The 23,599-nt window shown below is 38.8% G+C and overlaps 1 protein-coding gene across 17 annotated transcripts in view; it reads right to left on the minus strand.

Moving 5' to 3' along the window:
- MEGF11 (multiple EGF like domains 11) overlaps nucleotides 1–23,599 on the minus strand; it is a 280,422-nt gene that overhangs the window by 148,891 nt on the left and 107,932 nt on the right. For all 17 annotated transcript variants that reach the window (XR_002442023.1, XM_021407912.1, XM_021407917.1 and 14 more), the window contains one exon: nucleotides 19,669–19,761. Coding sequence is in view for 16 of the 17 variants with exons in the window: in XM_021407912.1 (XP_021263587.1) it covers nucleotides 19,669–19,761 (93 nt within the window). In the remaining variant the exon portion in view is untranslated. The remainder of the gene's footprint in view (nucleotides 1–19,668; nucleotides 19,762–23,599) is intronic.

Here is a 23,599-nt window from a genome sequence, read left to right on the forward strand (position 1 = left end):
TGCTAGGTGTAATTAATACACCAAAATATGTCACTCTCTTAAATTAAAATGCCACGTAACTTGAAATAACTTCAAGTAAACTTCACAGAAGGCATTAAGCCCTACTGTGTGGAATTTCTGCACGACCCTGGCCAACATATTCTGGACTCTGACAAGTACCCCTTTCACCTTGGCAAGATTTATTAACAAATCCTCACTATCAGATTGAATTTCATGTGCTTTTGTCTTAGAACACTGCTGGCAGATTATCTGATTTCTTTTACTTGAGCATACTAATGTCTTCAAATTTTGCTCAAGCCTCAGTTGTGGTTATTTCTATTACTCATCCACACTTGGACCCCACATTCATCATTCCTACAGAAAACTGGAAAAATGACCTGTCTATTTTTGGTGGCACCAGTGTCTTACTCCATTTCCACCAAAGCGTGACTCTCCCATCTTTCTCTTCTCTCCTTCTAGCTATGCAGCTGAAGAACCTTTTGCTATTTGTTTCAATAGTCCCTGCCATAACTCAGTTTGACTTTCGGAAAATCTCACTTTATCCCTAACACACCCTGACTTTTAAGACAGTTTTGTCTGTTGTGGTTCCTTTTTGTATTCGCTACAGATCTTTTCTTATTTCTACTATCTTTTCCTTTGATAACTAATACGAACTTGGCTCTCAACTTTCTAGCTACAGATTTCTGCCATTGCTGATTCCTGATGATTTCTGGAGAACCTGGGCTTTGGGGCATCTATCATATTAAATTTCCTCAGGGTTCTAGGCCAAAGTAATTTCCAAATGTATTTCCTCAGTTTTGAAGTTTTGTTTTATAGATACATGATCTTTTGCTTTTTACCTCCCTCAACTTTAAATGAACCAAATAGTTATTACTGAGTCTGAAGTTATTTACTATGACTTGGTCATTTATTCTAGCTTCATTATCTACCAATGCTGCATTTGAAATAGTATTTTCCTGGTTCAGTAATCTGTCGGCAGGAATATTTACTGTTTCAGCAACATGTGTTATCCAAAATATATCAGAGAAATTAAAGCTTGGAAATGCCACAAGTCCTAGAAATATTTCTCTCTGTAGTAACATTTGACAGGCCTCTACATACAGCCAAGTGCTAAACCTGCAAGGCAGACTCCTAGCATGATACCACTAGAAACTTTTAGCAGCCTTTCCCACAGTGATTTTGACCTACCCAGATGTTGATGGATCTTTATTATCTTTTATATCTCTTAAGTTGGTCATAACCCTACAGCATAATGCTACCCTGACAGCTTAACTGCCTTTTATACATAAACTACAGCAGAGTGGCTGTGTGAATTTTATAATCATACAACTACAGAATTTTGCACAAGAGTGTACACTGACACAGACAGTGCTTCTTTGCACTCAGCATGCGATTAAACCTTTAAAATCACCAAGCAAGTAAGAACTGAAGTAGTCTTGCCTTCCAGAGAGTGGCTGGGACCTCAAACAAAGTGAAAAATCTTTGTGCCTCTGTGAAAAATCACAACCAGAGCAAACCGGTCAGGTCCTCGGGTGCAGCTAAACCACCTCAACTTTTCAGGCTGGGAAATTCAACTTCAATTTTCCCACTGCAGCCCCAGGTACACAGGGAGGGGCCGTCTGATTTACCGCCCCGAACAGGCACATGTCCATGCCTCGCCCTGCAGAGGAGCACCTGGCTGCAGAGCCCCCCGAGCCAGAGCTCTCACCTTGCACTGAGCATAGCCCGTCCCAAAAGAGTTTTAACTTTGATCCCCAAGGACAAGATCCACAAGTATATTTTCATCAAACTGTATCGTATTTTTATGACTGCGTAGTGCAACAGTTTATAAACACAGCAGGAAGAAATATTCAGTTTTTGTGAATGTAAGCAAAGCATTTCCACTATGACTCTGAATGAGCTGCACGCACGTGAAATACAAGATCAATCTGCTAGAGAGTTTTGACATGCAAGGACTTTATGTTTACACTTTGGCTGGTGTTTAGCATGCTGCAGTGCAGCAAACAGAAAAGTGTAGTTGAGCTGTCATGTACGATAATTGATTTTGACAAGACTACAAGTTAATTCATCACTATTTTGCAACTTATTTGGAAATTCTTTGCATCAGTGTCCCGGAGGACAGCATGTAATCGCTTGTAAGCTGAAATTAGGTCCAGAGTTAAATATCATTAAATCTCAGGTACAGCCAGAGCTCAGCATGTGACTACTAATGCGCTACCTTCCCTATTACATCAAGGACACAACTGTAGCAAAGGTTATGAAGATTATTGCTCAAGTTGCAAATTGCTTATAACTAGAGAATTAAGTTGAGACACATTTCCAGGCAGCCTACAAATGGGTGTAAGAGAAATTCCACTGAATGGATACCTTAAAATCATTAATGTCCTCATGTATTCACATTTTCTTACATTTCTCTTGCATGTACTCACACAAAAAAGAAAAACAAAAAGCCCCAACCTCTGTGGAATAAAATAAGGGGGATTATTAAATCCAATCTTTGTACTAATATCATCAAATTAAACCACCATTCACGTTAGCCACTCTAACGTTTTATTATAATAGAGTATGAAGGATTGGTAGATATTTTAATACTGCATTGCAAAGAACATATTGTTTGACAGTTTTATTTGAGACTGTTAAATATTAATTGCTGAACAAAAGGATGCATAAAAAATTATGTTGTACACAAATAATTCAAATCCTTGCAACTAGAAAGAATATTTGCATGTTCACCTCTCAAGCCACAGCTAATGAGTGCATTTTTGCTAGGTTTTGGCTATCTAGCTACTCATTTCTACCACAATGGACGCACAATGACATCTAGCATTTGGTTTACATACTAAAGTGAAGGTAGCGGGCACAGTCCAAACATCACAGACAGCTTTGAAATGGCAGTTTAAGTAGTGGCCCTCAGTAATTCTAGAAATTTCAGCCTGAGACCACTGTCTATTTAGGGTCTTTTGGAATGGCATTAAAGGTAATGCATCAATAGATGATGCTGCTCTGATACGTGCTGCATCACGGGGCTCCCCACCTACATAAAGAAACACAGGTTGCTCTTTCTTGGTGTGATGAAAGCCCTCCCTGAGCTGAAGACAAGGTCTGAGCTGTTTGAGGACTGTTGTGAGTTATGTGTCCTGAAATGGCAGTGGGGAGCAGGCTCTCTACACCCTCAAGCTTTATTTAAAGCAGGCTGCAGAAGCAACAAGCTCTTCTCTGAGGCATGAACTTACTGTTCACACGGCATGCAAAGAGACTTGTCCATGTATATTTTGATCTCTGACATGCAATGTAAACTGCTTTACCAGGAGCTAAATTGAAACTTTTCAACAAAATCCATCTTGTTTTTTTGCCAGTACACTACAGTAAGAAGATCTAATGTCACTAATTAGTTTTTAATGAGCACAAGCACACAAAAGACACTACCAGGGAGGTACCATGTGTCAGGAGTCTCAGTGCAGTACATGGTCAGTGTCAGCAATGTAATCATCCTCACCTGTTTACAAAACCTGCCAGCACTGGAGAGTGGTTTGAGTTTAATTTCTAAAGAAATGGAGACACCGTTCATTTTAATTAGGCTTTTGGAGCAGGGGCACTTGCACTGAAAAGCTATTGGAAAGTAGGCTCAGATGGTGACTATGATGCTCCCAAACAACAATCACAGATTTTGCAGAAACAGACCTCTGGCCATTAATAGAACTAAAGAAACTCTCATGTTTCATAGGCTCTTACTCACTATACTTCAGTAAATGCCTGATGAGTCATGACACATCTCTCTCTCTTCCCTCTTCTCCTTCCCCCCTCTGCTAAAGTTCAAACATAGAAGTACATTACTCAATTCTCCTGGGGTGTCAACTTGGCATCCTTAGCAAACACTGAATTCTCAAGAGACAAATGACATTAAATAAGTGCTTCTGATTGCCCATCTCTGTTTTCCTTCATATGATACGTAGATCCACAATTACATGAAAGGGACACCACGGTGTGACACTGGTGGCACACTTGGCAGTTTCTACTTCAACAGTGACTCAGCTAAGAAACTAAAGCATGCTGAATATTGGTATGTGTGTACACATCCTGAAAAAGCAGGATGTCATTTTGAAATGCATTAAATTAATCCTTCCGTGATATAAAACACAGTTGTAGACTCTGGGCTAGGCTACCTAAGCAGCACCAGAGCACTCTAGAGAATGTGAGGCACTAAAACCCTGAATTGCTCTTCTTGAGAAACATTTAGTTGCTCTTCTGCAGCATCTTACTGCGGGTAAAACAGTAGGCAGCTCCTTGAAACCCACTCCACCTCCTGCCCAGTGGATAATGCAATCAGGAAGACAGCCACTGTGCAGAGCTGGGAGCTCAGGAGGCCTCTCAGCCTCCAGCTTCTTGTGTGGAAGACCTGGGGCATGCGCAAGGGAATCCCACTCTTTTCTCCACCCAAGAGTTAGGTGGTGTTAAGGGCAATAATTCAGGGAAGTAAAGAAAAAGAATGGATAAAATCAGAAAATGAGAGAAAAATGGGATGGGAGGGAGAAGATAGAGACAGAAAGAACCAGGGGGATGAAAGGCAGATGGAGCCTCGATCTGGCATAGAAGATCATCTTCCAACCTCAGCCTGCTGTAGTACTGCCATGTCCTGACCAGGGCAATTTAGAAACTGGCGATACTCACCACTCCATAACCCAGTTTCCTTTCCAGTGAGTTACTCAGGAAAAATCTTAGACTGTTCTCTGGTCTGCATTTATTTGAGAGATTAAAAAGTTTTAGAAATATGACATTGTTCATTGTGACTTACTTTCTTTAATGAGATACAGGGCTGCACTCAACTACTAAAACAAAGGGACTGATTCATGTTTAATGTGTCCAGAGAATCACTGTGTTGAAAGACTGACATGAAAGGGTGGATGAGTCAGGAGAAACCAGAAAGCCTCATTTAACGTGCCATTCTGTACTTATGTTAGCTATCAGATGTCCCTTTGTTAACAACAGGGGGCTGTGTAGAAAGCATTCTGGTAAGAGATTTTGGGACTTGAAAGGTCTGGTAGCACCATCACCCAGGTGCTACACAAGTTGCCACGCACATAACAAGAAACAATCCCAAATATGCTGAAGATCAATTTCTGGGATTGCATGGGTGATGCCAACAGGAACACTGCAAGCAAAGGACATGGGAGGGCCCTTTACCTTGCAGATTTGAAATGGAATCTCATTACCAGGTTAGGCCAAGGCTTGACACCATTTCATCAAGCAGTTATGCATTGTTTACATCTCTAGACGAAAGTGAAACAACTAAGTCAAACAAATCTGGTTTTTTCCCCTTAAAAAAGAAAATAAATAACCCCAGTGTTACTTTCTCTGTACGACTCATTTGTTTCTGGAGTTCAATAGCTTTTGCACATTTACCGAATTCTAGTAGCCTTGCAATGCCGACCTGGTGTCCAGCTTTTTGTTCTTTAAATCTTACCAAAATAGTCAATATCTGCAATTCATTTCAAAAGAACCGTGCTCTGCATTAGGAAGTTAATGTACTGATTAATTTACCTAATTACAGTAAACCAAACAATCCTGCAAGTGAGGCCAGTCTGTTCACTTACTTAAAAAGTAATTACACACAGCCCTTGAACAGATAGAATCAGCTGCAAGATAACTGAGGACTGGGTCATGATAAAATTTTAAACATTTCTTCTGGTCATGTTTCTGTTTTTCAAGTCTGTCTCTTCAGAAAAACCAGAGACTAGTTTGACATTTAATTTCCATTTCTGTATTGAACCCAGGAAAATACATGGCTCTAGAGGAAGATACTGAGAGTGAAGTAAACATGAGCTAATCAGTCATAGAGTCACTGGATGGAAATGAAAATGCTTTCTATGTGCAGAATACAGAGCAAATAAAGTTCAGTCTGCGCAGAGGGCTCACACCACATCAATTAACAACTGAAATCTCACTCAGGAGCTGGACCTGGGTCCTATTTTGAGATCTTCAATGAAAAGTAAGTGCTACAGGGCCCTCATCATTCTCCTCACAGCAGTCTGGGCATCACTGGAAGTGTTTTGTGTACAAACTTACATTTACAAAGTTCTTTTTTTTTTTTTTTTTTTTTTACAAAGGTGTAAAGTACTCAGAACACGTCCCTCTCAAATCCCCTTTTAAAGGAAACGTAGAAGGAAATACTCAATGAAGAAAAATGGAATTTTTAACCTAACTTACTGTAATCCTACGCTGACTTTCCTGAATGTTATGAAACTCTCAATCTCCTATCAAGCTGCATGACTCATATACCTGTGCTGACCATTGCTTATTCTACTAAAGAAAGAATTCAGTTTCAGGATAGAAATGTGGAAATTCTGTGTTGTGCAGGGAAGCATCTTGATCAAGATTGGTACCCAGCTCTAACACAGAGCTTTATCATTTACATTTAACATTTTATGCTGCTACTCCTATTATTGGACGTGTGAAAGAGTTGCAGAAAAGATAGAATTTGGACTTCTATCTTTATCAAAGCATTGAGTGGCAAGATTTATCTGCAAACTATGAGTGAAGCCATCCTGTAGTTTAATTTGAAGAACTGTCTGGTTAAATGACAACTGGAAGGAGTGCCTACTCAAAAAACAGTCTTGTTGGGCTAGAAATATTCATTTTATGACTTCTTAAAGAAACAGTATGAACAGTAAACATCAGAAATTTGTCTTCTCTAATCTTCACCTTGAGAAAAACATCTGAAGGTAAGAAACATTTTGGTTTGTTCAGAATTCTCATTTCCACTCAGAGCCCTGTTTACTCTTGAATTAAAATGGCATTAGTTTGATTTGAATAGAAGCATTCCGGATAACAAATCGCTGATAGTGCTGCCTGAACATTAGGCTGGTTTGCGTACCAAGCGAGAATCAATGATCTCTGTATCACTGCTAAGTAACAGAATGAAACAACTAAAGAGTTTTCTTCTGACAAATTCAGAAGGAATGAAAAACTACTCCAAGCACCAATACTAAGAGAAGACATTACTTTCCATACTGGTCTTTTTTTTTTTTTTTTCCCAAGGTATTTAAAATAATTTCAACTCAGAAACTGTACTTCAAAGGCTGAAAGACTTGTGCAGAGAGTCTAGCAGGGCACAGAACAGTTTAGAACAGATTTTTAATTCCTACTGAAAACATAGATGGAACTAAAATGTTATTTTAAGAATCAATTAAATTAAAGAAAAAATTAGTACTTAATTCTGAAAGTTGCCCTCAGAAATTACAAAGACAAAGGCAAAAATGATACAACGACAGAATAACAGTTACACATCTAAAGCACTAGGTGAAAAAGTAGGTGCATTTAAATATTAACGAATCAAGTATTTACTGAAATTATCAGAGGAAGGAAATGATAGCATTTTTAAAAGAGGAAATCCCGATAATTTGACCTGATGATTCTCATCTTGACTCTGCCTGATTATTTCCTCTGAATTGAGCAAAAGCAAAACCACACAGACACATTACTGGGGTTTAAACTGACAGGGGCTGAGTTTCTGCTGTCATCTGTAGGCCTATAAGTCCAGAATAATTCTAGTTGCGTAGTTCTGCATTCATATATAAGATAGTGAGCAAAATGCTTGGAAGAGCACAGATCCAGTGCTCTTCCAAGAAGCAACACGCCCTTTACAGCTATAGAGCAAATGAAGCAAAAGAGAATGAAAAGTGAATAAAAAAAAACTATTGATCATGCAGATAAAAAACAAAGTTGGGGCAAATATTAGTGTTGATTATTTTCTTTCCATTATCCACAATGTGTTTTTCCTTGCAACAAAGAAGAAGTGGTTTAATATCATCTATCACTCATATAATGGATGAAACGTGAAAGATGCCTTCAAGCAAGTTAGCAGCTTGGCTAATTTGTCATAGTCGTACACAAAGAAAAAATGCATCTCCTAATACACTCGAACATATTGCATCCTGGAAGAACAACCCAACATCTGGACATCTATAATACAGTCTGCAACAACATGACTCTATGTCAAAGTAATTAATTAACATCATTTCTTCCTGCCAGATAGAAAACATACATTCACTATAGAACACACACAACATTTGATCTTATTAACTAAATGAGAACATCTATTTCTTCGTTAGCAGTTTTCATGTAGAAACCTTAACATACCACACAAAGGAGGTTAGGCTCACCATTTTATAAAATAGTGAAAGAAATGCAAAGAGAGAAAGGGGTGCAAACGGACTGACTCAGAAACAAAGTTGGGAACAGAAACTCCTTCCTTGAATATAAATAAGAAACTCTTGCACTGAATTCAGTGGTACCCAAAATCCATCCCCTCAAGAGAATTTCCATGGCATTTCAGGATTTCAGAATGAGAATAACCACGTAAGTCTTTGGATATAGTCACCATTAATAAAGTTCAGCTCCCATATACAGAGGATTCCCATTGGCCTTTGGGATACTTTGACCTGCTGCCTACATATTCTATGTTTTCTATCATAGCTAGGAATTCAATAAGTCCTCTGCTCTAATTCAGAGATCACTAAAGTTATGGGAATAAAATAATTCATGGAATCATAGAATTGTAAAATAGTTGAGGAGGAAAGGACCCCTGGAGATCATCCAGTCCAAACCCTCTGCTCAAAGCAAGGTAAGCTGGAGCAGCTTGCCAAACTGTCTCCAGCTGAATTTTGAGCATCTCCAAGGTAATCTCTCCAAGCAACCTGTTCCAGCATTTGATCACCCTTACAGTAAAAGAGGATTTTCTAATGCTTAAATGGAACTTCTTGTATTTCAGTGATCTCAGTAAGCTGCGAATCTGGACACTCAGAAGAGGACTGGGACCCAGCTGCTGAGGACAGAAGATAATAAGACTGTCTTACTGATCTGACAGAATGGCGGTCCCTAAGAAACCCAGAACTGGATTGCTGCAATCAGATGCTATGAATAGCCTAAATAGGAGGAGCTTTTTCCCAATACACTTCTGAGTTAGTTGTGACTAAAGCAATTCTTCACCTGAGGATGAAAACAAATTCGCCAGGCTCTGTCTTGAGACTCATAATCCAAATGTAACATAATCCCACCAGTTCTGGAAGTTCTGCAAACCTGCCTCCTTCTGGAGTCTGGGTTTCTAGGCCCTGATTTTTATTTAGGAAATTATCACTGCAATCTAAGTAAGATCCAATACCAGACTTTGGTCCAGTGGCTAAAGACTCCACTGCAATCAATCTCCATGATTTACTAACACTGTTGCATAGTTAGAACACTGCAGCTTGGTACAAAGGGTTCATAAAGGTGAGGTTTAAGCAGACAGTAGGGAAGGTAAGAAACCCTATTCCTATTATAGCTGTCCTCTGTTTCATGTTTTAGCTGAATCTGTTAAAACTTGCATTTTGCAGGGTAATTTCAACCAATCTATCCTGTATTTGACATACATATTTTTAAGCATTCTGGACAGAGTTATATCCCTAGTCGTCTCTGCCTTTTACATAAATAGGCTTTTTATGATAGGCAGGAAAGCTTCTGAAAATGATGAACTGCAGAGACTTTTCTGTTGACTGACCACCCTCTAGGATCAAAGAAGAATGCTTTATCTCTGTTCTTTCTGGATGATGTCCACAAAGATCTTCCTGATATAAAATAGTCTGAGTAATAATACACACATCATTCCAATCTGACATTTACTGTTGTTTCAAACGGGGCCTAAATCCATCTTGCAGAACACACATCAAAGGCAGGAAAGTGGCTGAAACTTATTTTTAGAAAGTAGTTGTGGATAGGAACTTGTCCCATACATTTTCCTTTTTTGCCTTTCTTCAGTCCCTTTAAGTATGTCTCTGTGTAGCAGTTGGTCTCACTTTATTTTACTCTACAACACAGAAACTCAACATGCATTGCTGTTACCCGATTTTACTCATCTTTTAGCTCATTGTTCGTATTTCTAGAGTTCTTGTCATTACAAAGAGAGTGACACCCAGATCTGTGACACTTGGGTCTCTTTCCAGCTTTCCTGACAAATGGCATTCACCATGTTTTCTTGAACAAGATTCAGGTCTTTCAAACTCTCATTTTCAATCCAAAACGTTCAGATTCTGCTGGGATAACACCAGCATGTTTAATAAAGAAAATCCTGCAGTTTTTCCATAGTAAAACAAGTCTTTTGGAGCTGTAAAGAAATGACTGGAAGATGTGCTTATTACAGACCGCACATTCAAGATGTTTAAATGGTATAAAGAAGGGTTAAGACTGGAGATGTAAAATGTTTTCTTGAGTGCAGAAGTACAAGTGAACTTTTGACTGTAGAAATTTTCCTTAATGTGAAAAATTTCTGATATTTCACCTAACATTTGTCAGTAAAAAAATAAAAACTGGCGGTTAAAAACTGCACTTTTCTTCCTTGCACTACTTTTCCAGGCCAAGAAAAGGCAGTTTTGGCAGTTGAATGCTCCATAAGTTCCAGCATCCCACTGCAATATATCTTGTTTAAACATTAAACACTGTTTATTGAAGCTATACTGCCGATGACTACCATAGAATAGATGTTTACATCCCTGCATAAACACTTTAATGGGTTTCTTTGCCGGCACCAAAAAGACAAATGCCACTTTAGACAGAACACTTCATCTCTAAATCTTTCTTCTGCCTGATTATTACTGCTAGTTTGCAAGCATCACATTCTTTCTCACTTCACTAATTTTTTTGCATGATAAAAAGAGATTCCTTCAGCACCTCAGTTTTTCCTGTTTGAGGCAATACCTGGCACATCAAGGTTTGCCTCCCCTTGATCTTTGCCATTTCTTTTGTTCTCCCAAATTAACAGCAATTTTCACCATCATTGGCCTGGCTGTAGCATCTTCTCTTCCACCACCATTCTATTCCCTCCTCCTTCTACTTTACTCTTCAATTTCAACAAAATCTGTACTTCCTTCTTGGTAGATTGAGGCATTAACTGCACACAAGTCTGAAATGGTTAGTGCCTCACACACAGCACAGTGTTCATTTTGCACAACTTCTGCATTTCACCATTCATTTTCTCAGTACCAGTCATCCGCCCACTGAGCACCCTTCCTGTCCCCAGCAGCTTCTGCCCGTTGTCTCACCTGTTACTAGGTTTTCCTCTATCCCCCCCCATTCTTCCCCTGTCATGCCATAATCCTTATTTTGTGCTGTATCTATTCCATGCCCCCATGTGTATCACATTGCGTATCACATTCCCTTTGCTCTTCCTGGGTTTGGCCTCAGTTCATAACAGTGTGTTTGTAAGTGGTAGTTGTGCTACAACAATCCCCTCGGAGTGGCAGGTATGGTGCTAGCACACCATCTGCTCATTTTTTCCTTTGGCCACAACACATTTCCTTATTTTGTATGCTTTTCTGCACAGATAACTAAGGGCCCTCTGAATTCCTTGCCAAAGCTAGATTAGCAGCAAGAGTAAAACGCTCACCCGCGAGCAGTGGTGTGAAGCCCTGCTCCCAGCCCTGCATTTCCAGTCAGATATGCTGTAGTTCAGCCCTCTGCTATTTCACTATTTCTCTTCACATCACTGAGGCAGACAAGCTGTTTCAACAAACATTCATTTCACTGAGGACACAAGATATCTTCTCCTGTGGCAAACTCTTTTTCAGTGTTTTATAAGGATTCGAGACAAGCATCAGGGTATCTATTTGAGGGGCTTTTCACAACTGTAATTTAGCAGAACAAGATTACTCAGAGAAACATTTTATGAAAACGTTTCAAGTATGTTACCGTATCATACAATAACACAAATGATGGACGAGAGAAAGAAGGAGACTCCCTTCTGACTTCAATGCTTAATCACTGCCTTTAAAATAGGGCTGTAACTAGGAAGAAGAGCATCTTTGGAAACATCCCAAGAACACAAATGGGTGAAGGGGCAGTAGGGTCTTTCCCACTTGTACCATGCATCTCTGGAGACAACTACTCAGAACCCAGCTGAAGTCAGAGCCAGCCTCAGGCTCCTCCTGCTGCAGCCGCCTGAACCAGCTCGCAGGGATTTTCTGATACCTTAGGGCCAGCAGTGAGCAGAGCTCTGCCCTCTCCAAGCATTCTTTGAAATACCTCACTCTAGCAAGCACTGAAATAATTGGCTTAGAACCATTACACTTGTTTTTCTGTTTGTTAGCAAGCAAAAACCCTGGGAATACTTTTGAACGGGTGTCCAAGCCTGAGACTTTTGCCAGCACTCTGGCAGAAGGAATTCTGCTCTTTTCTCCAAGTGACAACTCTTTAGTGTCCACGCTATGAAATTATAGGAATAGTACATTTAAATTGATCTAAAGTCTGTTCATTTGTGTAGTGCACATTTAAAGCCACATTACTGCAAGATGCTTCAGCAATGAAATTTAACATTAGTAATTCAGTTCATTAAAAAAGATATTTTAGTAGATTCCTTCTTTTACAGCTATTACCCTGTCCAAAGTGAGGAAAACCTCAGTCAAATTAATAAAACTAACAACTCATAACGCATACACTGCTTTTCTATAAAGTCTCCTCAGTTCTCAACAATTAGGCAGTCAAAAAAGGGGTATGTCAGCCAAATTCCCCCTTGTATAACCTCAAGAAGACCTGCACCGGAATGCATTTAGCCCATTCAGCACTAGCAACCATGGTTTCATTTACTGAAAATTACCCTTGAAGTGTAAAAGTTGTAGCCAACCATCAGGTCATTCAGAAAAGCAAACTATGCTCTGAAGTTCACTTCCAAATGGAGATGTGCTCAAAGTCCCATGGGGCTCTGATCTGGGAGGGCAGACTGCCCTGTACTCTCCCAATTAGAGACATCTCATCAACGCAGTTGCCTTGGTCACAAACAAAACTTCAAGACAGAACCCTGCTTGCTCCCAGCATTCCTACACAGCCCCCCCTCTATCTTCTCTGAAATCTGAGCATCTGTGCATGGCCCCTTTCAAAGCCATCAGTCCTTATTGACAGGCAATAAGTAAGGTTTTATACCAAAAAATTTGCCCAAAGCCTCCCTTGTCTTTGGATTTCAGCATGAATTCAGAGTTGGATTCAGACAGCCAGCAGACTGACTATCTAGAAGTGCGAGGCATAATCCAATTGTCTAATAGCTCAGTTACACAGAATGCAGAATTTCCACACTGATCACCTACAGCTCACCAGAGGCAAGAGACCGTGTAAACACGAGGTGGTATGTCCAGACAGCCATTAGCTCTGGCCTCCTACCTCCCATTTGCCCACTGTGTGCCTTAAGTCAATGTATATGTATATCAATATTGCAATTATAGATCTAGGTACAAATGGGAAACCTGGTTTTAACAAATCATCTGAGTTCTATACGAACATTCACTCCAGCATGTAACTCATCACAGCTCATCTCTTTAACCAAAGCAGAGAAACATAGAAAGAACCAGATGATTTAACAGAGGAGATGATCGTGGTAATATTGCAATAATTACATATAATTGTGCAGAATTATTCTAATAACATTTTACATTAAAATAATATTTTACAGCTAGAGGCTTGTTACATTACATACCTGTATTATTTTCCTATCACTTCTCTGCCCTCTTGTACTCACCTGTGAGGTAGGTCAAAACATCACCTCTGTCTAGAACTGAGGAGTGTGTTCAGATCAGTGACCTGTACGTAGATTGTCCTTCTGTGTGGGACACCCAGCGCTGAGTTTGGGGCTCTCTTTCTTTCAGTGAAGCCGAGTTTGGTTTTAACTCAATGAAAGAAGTAACTGACACTGATAAGCCTGGATGATACTCAGTAACTCTCTTGGTCCTGAAATGAGATCCTCATCAACCAGATTTCCTCCCTCATCTCATGTTAACATGCAGATAATGACTTAAGCATTTATCTAACAAAAAAACATCAGTTGTTCATTAATGACTTTAAAAGTACTACTCATACACATGAAGTACATTGCTAGATCACATCTGAAGAGCAACACTATGAGCAAGACAGAACTCCAGGGACCAAAGCAGAGAGGGGACAGCTCAATCAAATCTTCAAAATCAATCTCAAAGGAGAGCTGGAACTGATGGGAGAAAACGATCTGTCACTACATGGGCTTCAGATAAGAGCAGCTTGTCCTGAAAGGACTTCCTGAAAGAAGTCCTTGCCCATGCTGTGGTAGTGAAGATGAAGGTAAAAAGTAAAAGGACACAGGGTGCTGAATTTGTTTTTCACTCCCTTTAGTACAACTCTTAGGACAACTGGCAACTGATCTATTCATCACCAATGAATCACACAGCAGAGGTGCAAAAAGCAATTTCTCTCCAAATCTTGAATCTACCTTTCTTTTTCCAGGATCAACTGTTGGCTTTTGCTCAGTCCAGTTACTCTGGGAAAAGCCAAGGCAAATATAACTCTCACACCCTTCCATAAGCTCACAGCACCTCCACAGCAGTTAACTCTTAGAAGCTAAGAGTACACTATCATGTCTGTTACAGAGTGAGGAGAAAATACCACAACCATGTGAGTAGTAATATTAACATCTTCAGTGAGAGAAAAAATTTTCCCACAGAATGAAAAATGACGGATTAGTACAGTTTAATGCAGTCAAATTATCTGTGTAAAAATATACATGGGACATGCTGCTGTGCTAACTGCGCCGAACAGCAGCTTGTGTTTACACTCGGTTCCCTGGTTACAGGCTGTCCTGTGTGGGCTGTCCCAGGAAGTGCAGCTGCTACAGAGATGGGTCACACAGGCAACCTGCATGCGTGAGCCCAAGCGCGTGGGCACCACAGCCAGCAGAGGCAGAAATGAAACAGCAGCTGCTTACCTGACCACGCTAGCTCAGAGGTTGAAGAGACTGGGATGTCTAAGGAAGAACAAACTGAAAGAAAGACAGAGATCCACTCTGCTTTGTAATTGATACAGATACAGCGTGCACCCTCACCGGAGCTTGCTTTTATACACGTACATCTCTTTGCATGATGCAGCTGTTACTGAATCTGTAAATCACATCAGTATTAAGCTCAAGTTTGAGCTTGGCTTAAATGAAATGTGTATTAAAACTTTAAAGACCACGGTCTGCTTTTAAACAGATCTTTAGAAATTGCACCTAAACTTAGTTTTTGCACTGACATATGAAATACAAGGGTTTAGTGGAAATAGAAACATCGCTCCCAGTTCTGTCACCTCATTTGGCACGTAGAGGAAGCAGTCCTTGCGATACAAACTTCTTGCACGAACTCCTACACAGGAAACTAGGACAGGCCCTGAATCAAAGTAGAGCTCCACTCAAGGACTAGAACTGCTGAGGACCCACACCTCTACACCTCCTCCGAGTGTGCCTTCCCAGTCAGCCCTCCTGTCCTCAAAAGCCAAGGACAAAAATTTAGCCAATGATTCCAGCCGATACATCCCTCATCTTAAGCTGAATTTCATTTAACGCTTTGTACACAAGTCATACATGTCACAGCCATTCCTTGGAACTTTATGCCTTCTTCAGAAATAGTTCAAAGCATTCTGAGAATGTGGAAGCCAAAAGCAAACCTGCAGAACGCCACAGACCCATTTAAAATACTCAGTTTTTCTCCTGAGATTTCTACTGTTTCTTTCATAGCTTGTCAAGCAACACTCCCCTTTCAGATTCAGCACAGTATCTGCAGTTCTCATTCATCACCAGTTTCAGAACTGAAGCACTCCAGCTGCTCTAGGGCTATACCCTTAAATACGATCTTGCTGTTAGGTTACACTTGCCTGTTGTTATGACCTTGGCTATTTTTGACAAAAAGACAAAGATGAAATAGGTTCTTGCTCTTGATGACCATTTCTACAGAACATCCTTTCCAAAGAAAGCTATGTTATACATGTGTGCACAGTACTGAGCTGCCTATGCCAGACAGCAGTAGTGTAGCCCCTGTCCCCCAGTGACACAGCACGAAGGATGGTTTTGCATTATTGTGTGAACAGCCATTTAATTACACTTTGGACAAGTACTATATTTTCTGCTGAAACTAACAGCAAAGCAAACATGTTGAAAACCACTTTAGTTTTTCATTACAACCTCTCTGTTTGTTTACTTTGAAATTTCCCAAACTGGCGCACACAATTTTGGCAGGTTCTTGCTCATAATTCAGGGCACTTGCTCTGAACTTTCCTTTTTCTACCTCTTGTCCACTGTTCTGTGAATCCCCTTCTTACCAGGAAGATATTTGTGATCTTCCTCACAATGAAAAATGCCTGTTAGAGTAACAATAAGTCTTCAGTAATGTTGTCCGATGAGCTTTGGCATTCTGGAAGAGAGACAGCCTTTTTCTCTGTAGGCTTGATGAATTCAATGAGAGTCTTCTCTTAGATTTCACTGAGATATTTTTAGTTGTTTCTTCAAAATTGACTCAGCAACATCCTCAAACACCTGCTTAATTTAAAGTAGATGAAAAGTTCTGCTCATGTGTCAACTTAAGGACATGCTTAAGTGCTTTGCTGGATTGGGGCCTAAATACTTACAAATACAGATGGTTATTATCAAGACCCAGAAAAGGCCAGGTAACCACCAACAGTCAATTATATTCCTACCAGAACTTCACGCCAGTATATCATACTGTTTGAAGTTAATTGCTTTGAAATAATTGGACAGGTGAGCAGGTAAGTTCACACAGAGCATTTGCCATTTTCCTTTGTATTAAAAAAACAACAAAACACTGCAGATTGCATGGACATAATGGTCATGATTTTAAACAAATCAAAACCAAGTTAAAAGAGAAGGGAAAAGGTATGTGTTTTTTAAAGACTTTCAATTTTTAACATCATTAAAACCTTGAAAAACATCTTATTCAAGAGCTTCTTTAGTTAATACCTCATTACTTCTCTTTTTATTGTTATGGTAATCAAGCCTTAATATATTGCAGCTTTATAGCATGAAATCAAGGCTAGGCCTGCGGGCATCAACAGATGTACAACAGCATGCAGTAAAACACAGGTATAGAGGCATGCAGAGCTGAATATGGCACTTTTTTTTTTTAATAATTGTTTAGCAATTCATCTGCACTTATTTTAACCTTGACAACAGATGAACTCTAACACGTACCATGATCAGTCACTGGAAGCTGCACAAAACGGCGAGATTTCTGACCGCTGTCTTACAGGCTGAGTTTTATGAAAGCATGAAATGAAGTCTGAAAAGGATTTTAAATTGTTTGGATGACTACAGGCTGTCGCTGTAACTATTCAAACCATTTAACTGCATATATTCTAGTCAAGGGAGAACAATAACACTAAGAAACTGGATTTAACATCAAAACTGTGTCTCTCTGTAGGAAATCTATGCTCAGTGTCAGAATCCATATGCTTTCCTAGCACAGGCAGTCTTTGTGGCACACCAAAAAAAGGAAAAAAAACCCAAACATTTGGACCCGACTTTTGGTTTTGAAGTGACACTTGCACCTTGAGCTGGAGCTCTGATTATGTTTGAATTTGACTCATCAAATCAAATGAGGTTATATATAACTTTTAGAAAGTGAAAGGAGTCCGGTTTGCAGTGTTGAGATACCTCCTCAGGATGGGTGAGCATCCCTAGGTCTTTTCCAGGTACACAACAATGACCCCCAGCATCAACTGGGCTCCCTTTCTTAACATTATTTTCAGGAAACAATTACTTCTCCTGTGTGATTTGATAAATTTAAAGACAGTGTTTTGGCAAGCAATTGTTTTCCCAGTAAAACAGTTTCAGATTGCCAACAGTAAAAGCAATATGCCTATGACTTTATGAAATCACTCATACTGAAGTCCACATAGCAAAGTTCAAGGGCCACACGCAGAACGGGTGGCTGGGATATAACCGACAGCTTCAGTTTATCTGGAGCACAGCTTTACAAGACCAGCCATTCAGAATCACCTAACAAATCACATTTATTCATCACTGCAGACATGTATCCTTCATATAGTTATTCAATATTAATGAAGTAATAAGAAGAAAGTAGACACAGGTAATAGATTAGTCCAGTAAAAGTGAACATTGTTTTCCAAATTATTGATGTATAACAGGATGTCTCAATGTGTGAATCATCACTGTACCTGAAGATCCTGGTCAGCATCAGCTAGGCAAAGGCTCTCAGCCTCTCTCGTGGAAATACTCAGAATACTGATTGTACTGTACTCAGCTGATAACTGTTCTACACCTTTTAATTCAAAGTTTCCGAACAATAAAGAGGCCAGTCATCCAAACTTTTACTATCAGGCATAAAAGTGAGTAACTCTCACAGCTGCAGTAAAAGCTAACTTCAGTGAGGCATTCACACTTATAAGCATTACACTTGACAGTGGTAAGTGCTTGTCAGATCAGACCTTAGGACAAGAATGCATGTTGCCCAGCATGTAACAAATGGAATGAAAGACAATGGGCACTATAGTCCAGTGAACGCGCTAATTATATTAATAAAATGAAAGCTTAAATTTTGAAGCTAATCCTGGGCTATCATTTATAAAAGTTAACAGGGCATATTTAATTTAGGAATTGGCTACCACTTCTCTTTCCACTACTGAAACCTCATAAATGAAATATACTGGATTGCTGCCCAGTGCGGAAATAAAAGTTATGAATAATGTTTCTATCTCAATCTTTGTCAGTGCTTTAATATTCCTAATTACTTTAAAAAGCTAAATATTCAGTATAGGAAAAACCTTCTTTTTCTTTTTATCTTCACTTGCAAGATCAGTGTAAGTTGATATGAGTCACTGGCTAGTTTTAGTTCACAAGGCCCATCTGTGCTTTGGAATGCTTGTTATTCTTCGTGGGCATATATGTGTGTGTAAATGAACACGTGATGTATGCCCATGTTATCACAAGGTTTTTATTATTTTCTCATTTTTGAAATTCTCTAAGTATGCATGCAGTATATAATAACCCACTGGCTGTTAGGTTGATCACATCTATTGCCAAAAATATCCAAAGGATAAAATGATTACCTGAGATACTAAATTATTTTACAATTAAAAGAACTATATTTCTTAAGATAACAGTATTGCTCTAGATAGATATTTAGTCAGTTATGTTTTCCAGGTTTTTCCCTTGTCTGTATGTCAGGTCACCCCAAAAGGTTACACTGGCTTTCCTTTCTGTTCTTATTCCTCTTCCAGGTGCCTTTCCTGTTATAGATAGGGGAGATAGCTTGCTGTCTCACTCTAGCATGAACTAGTCACATAGACTTAAAGAACTGGAAGCCTCATGCATGAATTAATTGTCCAGTAAACAGTGCAGAACTCCTACCTCTACCATTTTCCCACCTTTTGCAGTACGGATAATTCAGGGTGTGGATCTCAAGTCAGAAGGAAGAATCTGAGCTGCATGAAGAGCCAATGGTAAAAACTCTAATTGGCTTCAATTGGACAAGTATTCTGTCTAGAAAGTACTCCAAGTACTACACAAAATACTTAATGAAGAATGTGATGTAGTAGAGATTTAAGATAAAAAAATTGATAACAGAGCTATAATATCTACATTGGTATTCCAGTAACAGGACAGAAAGCATTAAGAGCATCCTTCACTGCATTTAACATTTCTCTATAAGAACAAGCAAAAAATCGAAAGTCACTACTGTGGGAAAGGGTAATATCACACATTAATCACTGCAAAATAACCAACTGACAAGCCTCAATTTCCACTTAAAGCACCCAATTTCTAAGGCCACTGCTTTGTTTCGTAACTTTTTTTTTAATAGCAGTATATATCCTTATTGCATTTCTGTAATCTTTACTCACCACTAGAGCAATCAGTACCTCCCCATCCTGGTTCGCAGTGACAAGTGTCAGGAGAAACACATCTTCCATGCACACACTCCTCCGTGCAGAGTGCTGTTCAGAAGAAATAATACACAGCTTTATAAATATATTAAGCTGTTGGTAAACATACACTAAACTATGCCTTAGAGAGCAATATTTTGTTTAAAAACATTAAACAAAGAAAACAAACAAAAAATAATTTCTTGTAAGATTTAATTAATACTAAGTGACCAAAATAAAATATAGGTCTCCAGACAGCAATAAACTTATTTGTCAGTTCAGCTTTTTGTAATGAAAAACCCAGAAATTACTTTGGTTAGCAGTTTTTGCTTCATAATAGAATTTTTAACAAACTGACACTTATGATTATTATAATTACAGAATACTAGCTTCTTTTATTGCATTCATGTTGTTCCTGTTCATGAAAGAAAATGGAACTCCAAAGACCCAAAACAGATTTGTACCAAATAGCTTGAGGAAAAGAAATAATTTTACTACACGAAGCATCTAAGTGCAGGCTTGTCTTCTCTAGGTCATCAAGTTTTCCACAACCGAAGTGTTCTCTACCATACTTGTCTACTTTTGAGTTATTGAAAGATCAGTATCCTCAACGATGAAAACCTGGCTGGTGTCCCACTTGCCAGTTAACCTAGAGACATACATGGGAGAATCTCTTTTTCTTCTTCCTGTGTAGGAATAGTTCATGGTTTTAAGACTTTTTTTCTCCTGTGCTGCTGTGGTGTATAATTTACTTTCCAGTGTAGGCCTATCACAAACAAACAAACTTGGACAATACTGAATAGCTACTCTAAAAGCAGATCCTTACTGCTTAGTGCCCTGTTTCCATTTTACATTGCCAAAAGCTTTGTGAGGAAGCGATTCTAACCGGGTGGTTAATTTGAAAAATAATTTTCATCTAAGCTAACACATATAAGCTCTTAACGAACACGATGTAGCAGCGATTAGATCACTATATTGAAAGAGCTCTACTGTTTGCATATCCTGTGTTTTTATGTCAGATGGGAAACGAGGGTATTGTACTTACTTAACCAAGAACTGGCTGCAGCTGGACTACATAAGACTTATTCCAAGACAAATATTAATTCATTTGTCAAAAACAAGGCCAGCTAAGCTGATCTGGGAGGTATCTTCTTTTGTCGCTATAATGAAAACCAGGCTTAATTACCTGGTTTATTTTAAATCATTCAGTGAGCCTTCATGAACTTCCACACCCGCATCAGGAAAATCCTTTTATTTTCCAGGTATCCCATTGGCCACGTTTTCCACCTATATCTTGAAAATTTAAGCAGTTTCTGCTGTGCTTGACATCCCATTTGGAGTATCACACTGGATCACATCTTGAATCTACATTCAGCCTGGCATCAAAGACAACAGAAACATTTTGCTGCCTATTCCATGTTTGGGTCCTTGGAGACCAAACCCAATAACATATTCACAACATATTTAAGTCCAACTTTAAATGATGTGTGATCTTTCAATAATCCTGCTGGACAGATCTTCCTGCTCTTTATCCATCAAATCACATGGGCCAGATATGAGGATGCTGTCTCGTTACAACTGCAAGATCTTTCTAGCTTAGTCATTTCTTTTCTAGCTTCACTACATGTCAGAACTGAAATTTATTCTTATTTCATATCTTGTGTTTAGACAGTATTGCAGAGAGCATGAAATATTGATAGCTAATTCTCTAGCCACTAATTGTCCTAATCTTTTGTGCATTTATTTTACTTGAGTTAGTTTCTGAAGACAGGGAGGCATCCTAGTCTACAGATGTAAGATGAAATTCAAGACAGCATATTAGAAAAGCAGGATTTTTTTTCTGTAAAGAAATACACGCCTTCACGCAATCATTTAAAAATGACTGGTTACCTATGACAAGGAGCAGTTCACACAAATGACAGCCACAAATGTATATGTTGCTATTAAAAGCATACTGTGCAGAAAGGTAGAGGATATGCTGGGATATGGCTACTTAGAAAACTGTGCTCTACATAGCTTCATCTAAGAATACATTTTGCATTGATGTAACTCTTAACACATTAGTTTTACTAAAGCTAAGGAAATCAAAACTGAGATTTTTTCTGTTCCCTATATAGGCATTTACAATAATAAATCATTCTTACATATAAAACATGCAATAGGTCAAGCTCTCAAGTCAAGGAATAACTCAAGAGCATGAAAGCTGATGGTGGACTACTACTTTTCCAAATGACAAAACACTTGCTAATTACTGGTATAAATTTAGTTGATTTAGCCACACAAACATATCACACCTTAACTATGTTAAATATGATATAATAATAGCTAATTGAGATAATAAACTTCATTTAATTACTTGTCTATAGACAGAGATGCTGGCTTCTTTAATGATGCTCTAGTCTCTTGGGAAGAGCGTTATGTGAGACTTGTGAGCAGGACTCAAGATGCCGTTCCTCTTCCTAAAGCAGTCCATGGTGCATGAAATACACAATTTTTTATATCTTTGTTTTTTAGGCATTTTGAAGTCCATTGTACTTGAAGATGACAATGTTTAAAGAGCAATTAGAGAGTTAAGAAAGGTAAAGACTATCCTTGGAACTGTGGGTGATTTCATCTCTGGTTTGTAACTTGCTAAGCAAGCATCCATGAACTTACTAGAATAGTCATTTAAAGCTGTGAAATTACACAGGACTAATCCTGTAAATGGGATCACAGAAATCCCCCTTTTTAAAAAAGTGGAGCTTTCATACGTCAGTTTATTTGAGGAGACAAATAATGAGTCTCGTGCACTGCCTGCCTCAAATCAGGCCTATAAAGGTCCGTATAAAGGTCACATTTGGGTATCACTCTACATTTTACCATGGCAAATAAAATTTGAAATTTCCCTTATAAAAGGGAAGTCTTGTCCTGCTCTAATCTTTAGAGTTTAAATTAATTTTTCATTCTATTAACATTCAGTATAATAGGATACAATGGTCCCCAAGGCATTCTTCATAATATACTTTGTACAGTGGTTTGCAAATGATCTTGCTAGTTAATGGAACTATAAAAATTACTTGCACATAAAGGTCAAGAAAAATAAAGATAAGTATATATACTTTTTGGTACTGCCCTGCTCAATATACAGCTAAAAGTCCCTGGAGAAAAGAAAACTTGTACTAATGCAAGGACTATAATTCCTCCCAGTATGAAAGCCCAAGCAGATCATCTTTTGGAATTCCAGACTTTTTATGTCTGCATTTTTCCTTGACCAATTCAGCACCTCATTGATCAATTTATTATTAGCATTCTTGGCATGAGTTTAAGATCAGTTTGTAGTTTGATTCAGCCTGGTAATAAAATGACCTACATCAAAGCCCTGCCAAAATGCCATCTTTGCAGCAATGCGTTCAGCATGAGTTATTTGACCATATTCAAGGTCACACAGCAACTGCTCCTTATCATGGAAAAAAGTCAACAAAAGGGTTCTGTAACAATTCATTTGATGCTTATCACCTCCTTTATAATTATAAACAGTAGCTTTTTTTAACATATAAGGTCAATACTTAGAGAAATAGACCTAAAGATTAAACTCCTTTCAAACCTGAAACGACTACACAGATTTCTCTAACACTAGCACTTATTTTTTAATTGTTTTCCTGAATTTGGACTCAGTATATTAAATGTCCGTGATCCTGCTATTGAGTAGTACACTGCTAAGTGGGGCAGCCTCTTCTGCCTAGAGAAAGCTTTCATTGCAGAGCTACTTGAAGTGGCACCTCAGTGAGTTTCTCCTAGACAAAAGCAGCCATAGCCCAGGGAGCCAGAGCTATTCTGTCTTCCTTGGTGCTGCATTCCTTTGTGTGGACCCAACCTATGACTGCATAATTTAGCTCTCCTGTTTAACCCTGTCTTACACACCCTGTTACAC

Source organism: Numida meleagris, chromosome 9 (assembly GCF_002078875.1).
Source record: "Numida meleagris isolate 19003 breed g44 Domestic line chromosome 9, NumMel1.0, whole genome shotgun sequence".
NCBI lineage: Eukaryota > Metazoa > Chordata > Aves > Galliformes > Numididae > Numida > Numida meleagris.